Source organism: Lates calcarifer, linkage group LG4 (assembly GCF_001640805.2).
Source record: "Lates calcarifer isolate ASB-BC8 linkage group LG4, TLL_Latcal_v3, whole genome shotgun sequence".
Lineage (NCBI taxonomy): Eukaryota > Metazoa > Chordata > Actinopteri > Centropomidae > Lates > Lates calcarifer.
In genome coordinates, this window is record NC_066836.1 from 18,942,704 (window position 1) to 18,954,698 (window position 11,995).

An 11,995-nucleotide genomic window follows, 5' to 3' on the forward strand; every position below is an offset into this window, starting at 1 on the left:
TGTATTATATTATATATATATTATTATATAACACTTGTTTTGCACTGTTTGTGCTAAAAATCGTTGTCGAAACACGGTTCACTTGTAGTTTATGAAGAGGCAGTTCAGGGTTGTCTTGGCTGCAAAGCAAAAACACAAGAGGTGAAAAAAGTTTCAGACCACTCTCAAGTTATTACATGTATGCTTTGATAAAGGTAAAGCTGCCTTCAGACTGCTGCTCAGAGACTTGAGTTTCATTCTTACTGTGTTTGAATCATTCTGTTTGATGAGAATAGGTTTGGTTGGATAACTAACTTCATTTCCCGCAATAACATTAAATGAATTTATATTTACCTTTTACATGAGAGTGGCTACTCCTCATATTAGCCTCCCACCTCCTCTCCTCTCCTCTCCTCTCCTCTCTAACAGAAAAACAGTGGACAAGTAGGTTGTAGTCGAGTTGTGTGTTAAAAACGCTAAAAATCAGTAATTTAATGTATTACTGCATGAGAACTGATCATCATACTGATAATGATATGAAATATTTACCTTTTACATGAGAAGGTTTAGACATCATGTTGCCCTCCTCCTCTCCTCTCCTCCCCTCCTCTCCTCTGCTCTTGTCCTTTTTCCTCATCTCTTCATGTCTTTTCTTCTCTGATTGTTTCTCCTCTGCAAAAATAAAAGGCAGACAAGAGGGAGTAAGAGTTAAAATCTTCAAATACTAAACTAAATAAACTTCATAAAATCTAGTAATAACATGATAAATTTACCTTTTACATGAGTTCACATGCCATATTGCCCTCCCGCCTCCTCTCCTCCTCTTTCTCCTCTTTTCTCTCTCTCTAACAGAAAAACAGAGCAAAGCAGGTTGTGGTTCAACATTTAGAAATCAGGTTAAACAGGAAACATCTTTTTGATTGACACAGTTCACTCATTATGTTGCCTTCCTCCTCCTCTCCTCTCCTCCTCTTTCTCCTATTTCCTCTCTCTCTAACAGAAAAACAGAGGACAAGCAGGTTGTGGTTAAACATTTTAGAAATTAGGTAAACAGAGATGTAATGTATGAAATCTGACAATGACATGAAATATTTACCTTTTACATGAGAAGGTTTACACATCATGTTGCCCTCCCGCCTCCTCTCCTCTTTCCTCTTGTCCTTTTTCCTCATCTCTTCATGTCTTTTCTTCTCTGTTTGTTTCTCCTCTCTGCAAAAATAAAAGGCAGACGAGAGGGAGTAAGAGTTAAAATCTTAAAGTAATAAATTTCATTAAATCTGGTAATAACATGAGATAAATGGAAATTTACCTTTTACATGAGTTCACGTGCCATATTGCCCTCCTGTCCTCCTCTTCTCCTCTCCTCTTTCCTCTCTCTAAAAAACAAACAGAGGACAAGTTGTAGTTAAAAACTTTAGAAGTCAAGTTAAAAGAGATATAATGTATTACTGCATGAAATCTGATAATGACATAAAATATTTACCATTTACATGAGAGTGTTTACACATGGTATTGCCCTCCTGCCTCCTCCCCTCTCCTCTTTCCTCTCTCTCTAACAGAAAAACAGAGGACAAGCAAGTTGTGGTTAAAAACGTATAAATTAGCTAAACAAGAGATATAAAACAAAACTGCATGGATTCTGATAATGATATGAAATATTTACTGTTAACATGAGGTTGTTTTGATGTCATATTGCCCTCCCGCCTCCTCTCCTCTTCTCTCCTCTCGTCTCCTGCCTAAAAGACAAACAGAAGACAAGATGTAGTTAAAAACTGAGAAATCAGTTAAACAGAGATATGATGTATAATGTGAAATCTGATAATAACCCGAAATATTTACCTTTTACATGAGAGGCCCTCCCACCTCCTCTCGTTCTCTGTTCTAAGTGACCCAATACTTACCTTTTTCTTCCTGTCTCTTCTCTTCCTTGATGATTTCTTCTTCTGTTTTCTTTTCTTTCACATACTTTAATTTCCCTAATGTAATCCTGTCTACCCTATTCTCACAGAGAGGAAACTGAAAGATGCGCTTACCTGGAGACTCACCTTCACGTTCAATGCATCTCTTGCGCCTCACTGCATCGTACAGCTCTCTCCTCTCCATGATTTGCCTCACATTCCTCAACCACTCGGACTCAGGACGGTTCCCAAACAACCCAGGCTCACTGGGTGTCTGAAGCTGGAAGCAAGAGGAAGAAACAGTAGAGGGGTGAGAGGAGGAGGAGGAGTAGGAGGAGGAGGGTGAGAGGAGTGAGAGGAGGAGGTAGGGGGGTGAGAGGAGAGGGAGGAGGAGGTGGGGGGTTAAGAAAAGCGAGAGGTACCACAGTGCAATAATACTCCAGATAAAAATATAAAATAATAATATAATAATAATATTTCATTAAATTATACTCAGCACAAAGTTCATGAGTTTCAGCAGTAAATAGAATGTGAAAGCGGCCCTACATACAGCAGAAGCACAGAATAAAGTTTAAACATTACTGAATATTATGTTCATGGCAAAATGAGAAAATTCAACCAGAATCTACTTGTGAAAACTGAAATATCTATGTTTTAATTTTGTATTTATTATTAATAATAAATGAGCATATGAAAGCTTAGGCTGTATTAAAGCTTTTGATGAAAACTTCAGTCATTCCTGCAGCTCACTGCGTGTTGTTTCTTTCTTAATCTCATTGTGTCCCTGCTAAGAGTCTGGATGCTTTATTACAGCCAAGTGGGAAACTGCCCCAGACCCAAAAAGCCTCTGGTGTACTACATGTTATTTGGGTCTACATAGTGAGATTAACATAGAATAGAAATTTACACTACTTACAGACATCTCTTCTTCCAGTTACTTTACACATCTGTTAACATTTTGTCATAGTTCTGCACGGTGGCATAAAACTGACTGAAAACTCTTAAAATACTCAAATGAAAAATACTGATTAAAAACTACTGTCACTACATGTGTTACTTATGGCGTACATTAGAAAGTGGGTTTTATCAGCAGGTTATTTCTCAGCATGCTTCGTTTAATAGTTTCATGTGACTTGGAGGAAACCTCCGTTTAAAACAAGTCAAGAAAACGACGTTAATATCAGTGATTATGAAACTTAAGACCAGACATATCAGCTGCGTCAGTGAACGTCTCAACGGCTAAATACATTGAAAACAACATGAGTTTGAAAATAGCTTTTTTTAAAATCTCACATTTTCCACGAACAAGGCCTCTCGCCAGTGACAGTCGGTCTTAAGTGGATGTCCAGGGGTAAAACCTCGAGGGCTGATGTCTCCTTTTCAAAGAGCTCGTCCAGTGAAAGCAGCGAGTGTGTTTTTCTGACCACCAGAAGGTTGTTTGTGTTTGAATGATGTTCAGGTCTGAAATAAAACACATGGCAACCATGGAACGTTCAGGTCCGTTCTATCAGCACGTCTGTTCTGACAGCGCCATCTCTCCCGGACAGGTGTCACACCATCAACATGGCGACGACAGACAAATGCAGCTTCAGGAGGAACAAGGAGGACATGAGTATAATTTAAACAAAACAATAAAGTGTTTCAAACGAGAAACATGACCTAGACACGTGCAAAAAAATAGTTATATAATTAATTATATCGACGTGCTCACGTGAAAAGTTTAAAAAGTACTGAATTTAACCTGCACATAGCCATGACCAGAGGTCAACAACAAATAAATTAGACACTAATTGCAAGCAGTGCAACAACACTGCATTTACAGAAATGCAACTAAAGGTGAAACACTGTATCTTTAAGACAAAGCGCCCTCTGGTGTCTATACAATATAAATGACTGCCTTTTCACCAATAAAACAAAAATTTAACTAATCTCAAACTGTGTAAAATGAGTCTCTGGCCTCACGTGGATTATCTAGTCCAGATTTGACTTTGTCTGAGTGAAGTGGTTTTTGTTAAGTTTCACTTAAGTATAGAGCAACAACAGTCATAGAAACAGTCAGGGCAGTGCTGTGCTTGGAGATAACAACACAAGAACAAAATAAACAAATAAAGTGAGAAATTCACATTCACATTATTCATATTATCATATCATATTATCACATCACTATATTCAGGTCATTGGAAGAAGAGCTTTGATTGTCTTAAATTTCTTTCTTTGGTTTTGGGGAAATAAAGAAATGTAGTTCTGCTCTTGGAGGATCATGGAGGAACATCCACTGCAGGTTCTTAGCTACTGTAAAACTGTAGGGAAAAGGCACACACAGATAAATGCACACAGTTACATACATACAAATGCTTTCACATACACATGCTCATGTACAGTATTTTATTCCCTGATAATGGTACAACTAAACTTTATTATAAAGTTTCAGTTTTTTGTTTAAAAAAAACACAGAAACTGTATTTGACAATTTATCATTAACTTCAGCATTGAATGTGATTACATTTCTAGTCAGTAACAGATCATTAAATGTACACAACACAATGCAAAAAGAGTGAAAAGAAAATGAATCCAATAACAAGGTAAGACACTTACCTACCTACCTTTTCAGGACTAGTTTGAGTTCTGCTTACTGATCTTCAGTTACTGTAGCTGTATTTCTTTCTTAATTTACAGTAGCTTAAATTATAATAAAAACGATTTCATACTTACCACTTGAATTTCTCAGCTAATGGTTTTTCTCTCTCCTTCAGATAAGTAGGAATTTTAAAAAATGTGCACAAAAAACAGCAGCGGTGGATTACTGATCAGACAAATCATCCACTACAATGGATATATTTGTTCCAAGAATGTTTTTATTGCATGTCAAATTTGCTTCATATACTGATGTTTTACAACTGTATATTTGAAAGAACTGTAACCCTGCTTTAACTGAGCATTCCTCTCCATTTCCACCGTACAGCTGACAAGAAACAAGAATGATTATATATAGATATATGGATTGTCTGATATGTGGCTTTGCAAAAGGCCAGTATTTGATGCTATTGCACTCAAGCTATAAAATAAACATTCACTTTTACACATAAATAACCATATTATCAAGAAAGAAATGACAAAAAATATGAAACAGACCTAAATAAACAACGGAATGTGCAATAAATAAAGTAACGACAGTAATGACAGTGGCAAAATACAATTATCACTTATTGACAGCTAATATAGGATCAGAAATTTGTTTCAGTTAAAAGTTATGTGAGCTATGTGTATACTGAGTTCTCTGTGATCTGAGACACATCATAAATAAGACCACCTAATGCTATGCTAACTATAACAATGTAAATGTGCCTGCATTTATAATGCATTAACCTTCCCCTTTTTTTAAAAAATCCACACAGTATCCATGAAGTCAAAATGCTACATTATACTGCATAGTCTCCCTCTGAATGCCTTTCTGACCATTCATTTATCTAAGGTAACCTTTCCATTACTATTGATGTTTCATTACATTGTCTGTGTTGGTGACTTGAAAAAGCCACAAAGCAGCAGAACAAGTAACAATTTCATCCCAGATTCATGTTCTTTGACTGATGCTGATGGTTGTCAGACAATTCAGGGGATTTTCCTATGAGGAGAAAAGGTGAAACAGAGATTTGGTCGTCTGTAGGATGGTCATAAAACAGAAATAGAGTAATCACCACACAACAGACTTTGAATGTTTTTTAATGAATTTTTTTTTCTCACCTTCTCTTCCGCTGCAAGTAAAGCTGGGCAAGCCAATGGGCGATCAAAGGCCAGAGTGCAGTCAAAACCACTGTGAGTGGAGAGAAGTCAAAAGGCCACCAGGATGGTCTCAGGATCTATAAAAACAGAGAACTTGCATTAAAGGGACTGTAAACAGGAACCATTTTCAATTTGAAATAAAAGCCTAACTTTGGATAAAAACCTTGCGTGCTACAGGTAGGGAGTCCTCCTGCCTTGGTGAAGATGATCTTGACTGAAAATATAGAAATCCAATACCTGGTAAATTGTCAGGGAGACTATCAACAACGTTACATTTTAATAAAGAGATGCCTGAAGGATAAATAAGTAAGAGCAACGTGATTTTTTTTTCATGTTCAATACCATAGAAAATAAAACAACAGCTGGTATGAGGGCACCACTGGTCTTTCACCTGCGACACAGTGAGCGTCTCCAGAGTGTGCAGCCTGTGCAGCACACTGGCCATGTCGCGCTGCAGCCTCAGCAGAGCCGTAGCTATTTGCTCGTTGATATTTCCCCTGGACACACTGACAGCACGTCTGCTCTGTGACACGCAACAGCCGGCAGCATCCGCACCGACGTGCCACTGAGAGTCGCAGATAGCCCTTGGCGAGCCTGAAACAGGAGTCAGAATGTGACAGATTAATGCTACAACATGCAACTCATCTAACTCTTCAAATGCTTATGAGAATGAACCAAGTACCCGTCTCTGGAGAAACAGAGTGTCAGTGCAGTCTCACCTCTCCCTCTTCTTGACAAAAAGCTGCTGTGCTGGCTTGTACTCATCCCATCTTTAAAGTAGGAATCTCTTGTTAGCACTTGATCCTCTCCTCCACTCAAGGTACTGTTGCTCTCAAACCAAAGATCATTCTGCTTCACCGAGGCAGCTCCTGATCCAGGTGACTGAACTTTTGATGCAGACACTCGCTTGTAGAGAAAAAATGATAGTCAACCACAAACTGAAAAGCTACAGGACATACCACCATAAACTCATGTCTAATTCATGACTTGTTGATTAATGTGGTGTACACTTTGGAAGAGGGACACCACACCTCATCCATGGCCAGATGCTCCATTGAGTCACAGAATTCCTCATTATCCGAGTCTGTGGATCGGTGGTTCTTCTCAGGAATGGCACTGCTATGATCTGAAAGGTGCAAAACACAGCACACAAACATTTTATTATCCCCGTTTAATGGGCAATAGAAAGTGATGTTGTGTAAGTAACAATTAGAGGGTTTATCATAAGGACAACATCGTACAGAAACATAGATATTTTGATGTTTTCCAAATACTGGATACAATCAAATACACACTTTTTGCATTCGTTTGTAATCTTACCACTCAGGTGTCCATTAAAGTGCATATACGGGTTATGTGGCACAGTGGGCTCTATGGAACAGGCCAGTTCCTCCTCCTCCACCTCGCTGTTGAGGGAGCTGTGTGTCCCGTTGGTGAAGGAGGACACGCTGGGCTCCATGCTGCTGCTGGACCCTCTGGTGTCAGACCTCCACCTCTTGTCCTCCGCCATCAGCAGCCTTGGATCAGGACTCCAGACTGAGGCAAGGCGAGAAAGTCAGAGAGAGAGTATGAGACAGCATTACAAAAGAGTGCAGTCTTTTTCTATGTGTTCTTTGTCTTCCCGTATCTCACCCTGGATGTACAAGTACTGAGAACAAATGACTTTTTTTCCCTTGAAATACTGTTCTCATTTATATTAATGTATTCAGAGAGAAACCATATCACATTCAGTGACTTTAAATGGAAGCTATACATGTCTTGCATCTTTAAAATGAACTCAGGGGTGTCAGAAAATAGTGGAAATTATATTCACAAAGAAAAAAAAAACAAATATGGGCTGGCTGGCCTGAAGAAACTTGTCTAATGCAGTTCACTTTTAAAGTAAAAATACAGAGGAAAATGAAGGACAAATACTGCATACACAAGAGTAATGCATAGAAATGAGTGAGTGTATACAGAGTAAATAATTAAACCATGCCATACAAAAAGAAAACATTCTTTGGAGGGTGTTTTAGGTAACAAACAGGTCACAAATATTTCAGTTTCTTTTTCAAAAAAGGCTAAGTAATTTCCAAAAACAACTGGGCACTGTAATCTATCACAAGTGTTAGTCACTCAAGAAGAAACTGCATTATTTGTTAGGGACTATTTTCAGCTGCGGATTGATACACATTTGGTGAACCACTGAGTATTTACAGTCAAAGGTTAACAGCAGTGTCCGTGTTCATGGAAATAAAGAAACATATCATCCAGTAACAATGGGGTTCACTGACTGGAACAATTGATCACCATGGCACAGTAGAATAAAAATTATATATCAGATATTCTGTAAAATAAATACCTGGTTTCCTCTATCGGCTTAGTGTGTGAAACCTCTACAACACAGCACACACAACTTCACAGAAAATCACAGCTAACTACAACTACTGATGGTACCTTTTTCCTCCTCTTCTTCCTCCTTGTCTTCATCTTCTGCATTGTCTTCTTCATCCCCATTCTCCTCTTCGTCGCTTCTCTTCCAATCATTCATTTCCTCTATTCTCTCCATTTCACTATTTTCTTTACTTCCCTCCTCCTCCCCACTACTGACAGTTACGCCATGAGTACTGTTATTATCTTGAAGGTTTTGTATATCATCCCACAAATCCCCATAGCCTGAACAGTGAGGGAAACACTCTTGATTAACTCTTTGTCACAGAATATGGTGCACTATGGAAATCTACATAAAGTAAAGACATACACACACACTTGACAGAGCAGTCACAGGTTCTTCACACTACATTATACCACAAAGTGCAAATAATGACACAAGCCAACAAACCAGCACACTGACTAACCACTGAACAAGCCTCACAGCTCATACACAACAGATTACACAGGAAATCTTTCATCCAGCAAATTCCTCATAGCTCCCGTAGTGTAATAGCGTCTCTCTAAATTCATCTTAGAATGATGCCCATGGTCAGCCAAAGTGAAATGCTAATGAAAGCAACTCAATTAAGCTGGAATAAGCTTATTCAGTCTGGGACCACAAGGAGCAATCTACTAACTCTAGAGCTGCAACAAAAACCACAAGACTTGCCTTCCATTGTTGGTTTCTTAAATGCTTTGACCAGCTCATCTAGTGATAAAAAGACATGAAAGACAGGCTTAGGCTCAGAAAAAAATGAGTGACTGTGAAAGAGAAATTAACAGCAGTACTATGTCCTGCGTGAGCAGCAGTGGCCTCCTTTTTTTCCCTTTGATATGCCTCCAAGTGTGGAGCTATTGTGCCATCTCTGATTATGTGCAGCACATTACCTGCGTGTTTTGCAAAAGGCATGGTGAAGGGTCTCCTGTCCACTTCATTTTCTTCAGCTTCTTCTCCTTCTCCGTCCACTTCAGTGTAGAAGTTGCCGAGTTTCTGCACCAGGTCGGACACTTCATCTGAGATGGGGATGGTCTCCAAAATCTGGTAACAAATTAAGTTGGTATTAAAAGGGAGGAGAATGTGACACATGCAGCAAAAGCTTTTGTATAAATAGGTGCTGTCAACAAAAACAAGTTAATTAGATATAATTGTGTACTGCAAGGCTGACTGATTTATGCGTTGGACCAGTTAATGAAAGCTGATTAAAGAGCTGGTAACTGGGGGAGGTGAATGCCACCTAGATGCTATGAGGTGAAAAATTAATAATGAAATTTACAAAAGCAGGTTCTGGTGTTAATTAAAAGAGTCTGTCACTGTTCAACTGATTTCTAAAATATACACATTATAAACCGACTCATTTTTAATTAACAAGATGACCAGTCTGAGGGCACACTAACAGCTCTGTGAGGCTGTACTTAAGTACAGATGTTGATATTTAGCAGGTATAATGTTCGCCATCTTAGTTTAGCATGCTAGCATTTTTTAGCACTACATACAAAGTAAATCTGACACTGATGGGGATGTGATGAATTTTGCAGGAATCTGGTCACAACTACTAGACTCATACTTTTCCTGGAAGGCCAAAACATTCAAGTGAAGAGAGGCGTCTGTGTGTTTGTTGCACGTTGTTGTTTGATGCACGCAGCGTCTATTCAGCCTATAGTTTTCAATGAAAGGACTTACCAGCTGGATGTCCTCAATGTAATTCTTCATGGCTTCCTCCTTTGTCATATTTCCTAAGGAGCTCCATGCATCCCTGGAAACACAAAGTCATAGTTCAACACTTGAACACTGAGAAGAGAGGGAACACTGAATAACTGCAAACATGCAGTTACAAAGGTAGGACGTAATCTATTCTGCAAGATTACCCAGTGCATGTACCTGCTGTGTTGTGCAGTGATATTTGGTTATTGTCTTGTTATGTCTGAATGGACAGGGGGTCAAACTATAATAGCATGGATATACTTTTAATATATTGTGAAATGTGCAAATGCAGCAGGTCTCTGTCTCCTATTTTGCCATTCGCCATAACACTGAATTGAATGTGCATTAAGACAACATACACAACATATTTACCATTTAGCTTTTCCATGAGTGTCCCAGAAGCCACTTGGTCTGGGGATGTTGCAGGGCCCAGAGGTGGCCTGCTTATAGTAGCTATAGAACATCAGCATCATGTCATCAGATGGCTGGAAAGGACCTGAGAAATGAACAAAGTTGATTATAAAGGGATTTGGTTGTTATTTTTATTTTTTTTGCAAAACATATGTACAGGACAGCTGAAAATGCTTTAAAACCACTAACTGTTGTGTTGAGATACATGTGAGCTACAGCAGTTGTTACTAGACCTGAGAAATGACTGATTCACTTAATCAGCTCTTATCCTTACGGCAGCTTTATCAATGGAGGGTCAGCCAAGAGTGACAGCTCTTAAATGCTCCGCATGTAGGTCAGTCACAGTGTTTACATGCCAACAAGCACAAGACTTCACACTGTGGAGCACATAACTGAACACTTAAGTCCAGTCACTTTCATTCACAGGCTAGGACAGGGTAGAGTAGAGGAGAAGTTATCACCTTCTTCAGGCAAACTCCGCATCACTTTAACCGCAGCGGCAAATTTCGCCTCCAGGCTGTGTTTGTCCTCCTGCGCCATGCTGAGCCCCAGTAAGGATGACATGAAGCAGTCCTCACATCTTCAACATGAATTTGAGGCAGTCAATGGAAAAATAATTGCAAATCAGAGAGTGTTCAGTGAGGGACACGTAGACACAATTTTGTCATCACTGCAGATAGTTGCTACCTGTCTTACCTATGGAGGCAGGCTGTCCCCCCTTTAATCCAGGAGATTTTAGATAAAACTGCTCTATTAAATAGCGATAACACACAATTCTCTTTATCACAAATATTTTCTGTACGGTTGATTTATTAGAGACTCACCGTAAAGTTAATATTCGCCGGTGCAATAATTATTTCATTAGCCCGGTGTCTGCCTGCAATATGCAGCAGAAAGCCAATCTCGACTCCGGTCAAGGATGAGCCAAACAGTAAACGTTTGATTACAACATGTATCTGGGAAATGTAGTTTTTTGTTGAGCAAAACTCGGCAAATGGTGGCCTAACAGGCAACGCTCACTCCTTCAAATCCCACAAACCCCCCTCTTCAGCCGGGATTTGAACAGCGGTGATGCATGGGAAATGTAGTCTCATTAGGGTTTTTTTTTTTGTCTAGGTATCAAAATGATACAATGAAACGCAGGCTTTATGCTAATTCTCTTTTTAAAATATGTTGTAACACAGCCTACCAAAAACTACAGGGACTACTGCATGTTTTAGTGCAGCAGTGAGAAGATTTCCATAAATTCTATAAGCCTTGTTTATTTGTTCTTTTAATTTATCTGGACGACTACCTTCGTGCTAGTTTATTATCAAGACTTACAAAAGTTAAAAAGTAAAATAATATAGATGTTATTGCTATAAAATGTAGTTTCACTTTTACATATAGTCGTTGTGCTTTTATTTTTATACTATGATAATAATGCAAACATTTTTAGAAATAATAATAATTCTACTACTACTACTACTACTACTAATAATAATAATAATAATAATGATAATAATGAGGAGAACAAGAATTAGAAAGCATTATTATAGCAATTAATTAAACACTCATATTATTAAAGACCATCATTATGTCAAATTACTATTTATCGTATACTTATATTACCATTAAATCATACACTATCGCAGTGTAATGTCATTGGTGTACTGCTCTTCTCTGTCGGCCTCTCAGCCAATCAGCGCTCACCGTTTATAACGTAGCTGCGATTTGTCACGGGCTGTTGTGAATCGGAGGCCAGCGGCCCCACAATGCCAGGCGGGGGAGCCCCTTTCTCAGCAGCACAGCACAGCATCACCGCCGCGCCTCA

General features: G+C 38.8%; 1 protein-coding gene and 1 long non-coding RNA gene across 6 annotated transcripts; both read right to left on the minus strand.

Annotated features, from left to right (window-relative positions):
• Positions 1–528: 528 nt before the first annotated feature.
• LOC108883864 (uncharacterized) lies at positions 529–3,493 on the minus strand. 2 transcript variants are annotated; one of them, XR_007813077.1, is made up of 8 exons: positions 3,171–3,493; positions 2,025–2,157; positions 1,643–1,715; positions 1,463–1,531; positions 1,289–1,355; positions 1,076–1,188; positions 753–972; positions 529–651 (listed from the first exon to the last, which is right to left on the minus strand). It is a non-coding gene; the product is annotated as an uncharacterized LOC108883864 (long non-coding RNA). The 2 variants fall into 2 exon arrangements; XR_001960963.2 differs by having other exon boundaries at positions 753–1,188.
• Positions 3,494–4,714: 1,221 nt separating this feature from the next.
• On the minus strand, positions 4,715–11,968 carry LOC108883865 (acyl-CoA-binding domain-containing protein 5A). Of its 4 annotated transcripts, XM_018677400.2 has the most exons (14): positions 11,007–11,100; positions 10,644–10,762; positions 10,144–10,267; positions 9,751–9,823; positions 8,958–9,108; positions 8,740–8,778; positions 8,094–8,312; positions 6,978–7,193; positions 6,689–6,783; positions 6,377–6,563; positions 6,049–6,251; positions 5,821–5,871; positions 5,619–5,734; positions 4,715–5,499 (listed from the first exon to the last, which is right to left on the minus strand). In XM_018677400.2, exons 2-14 carry the CDS (start codon positions 10,744–10,746, stop codon positions 5,487–5,489), a joined length of 1,590 nt encoding a protein of 529 aa, XP_018532916.1. In that variant the 5' UTR covers positions 10,747–10,762; positions 11,007–11,100; the 3' UTR covers positions 4,715–5,486. The 4 variants fall into 4 exon arrangements, with proteins under 4 accessions (XP_018532916.1, XP_050926097.1, XP_018532921.1 ...); XM_051070140.1 differs by lacking the exons at positions 8,094–8,312; positions 8,740–8,778; positions 11,007–11,100 and adding an exon at positions 11,875–11,968; XM_018677405.2 differs by lacking the exons at positions 8,094–8,312; positions 8,740–8,778.
• Positions 11,969–11,995: the final 27 nt, after the last annotated feature.

Coding starts and splice junctions, on each gene's coding strand:
- LOC108883865 (XM_018677400.2), bottom strand. CDS start 10,746: ATGTCATCCTTACTGGGGCTCAGCATGGCGCAGGAGGACAAACACAGC. Junction 8,313..8,739: donor TAAGAAACCAACAATGGAAG/GCAAGTCTTGTG, acceptor CTCACTGTTCAG/GCTATGGGGATTTGTGGGAT. Junction 6,564..6,688: donor AGCATCTGGCCATGGATGAG/GTGTGGTGTCCC, acceptor TTTCTCTACAAG/CGAGTGTCTGCATCAAAAGT.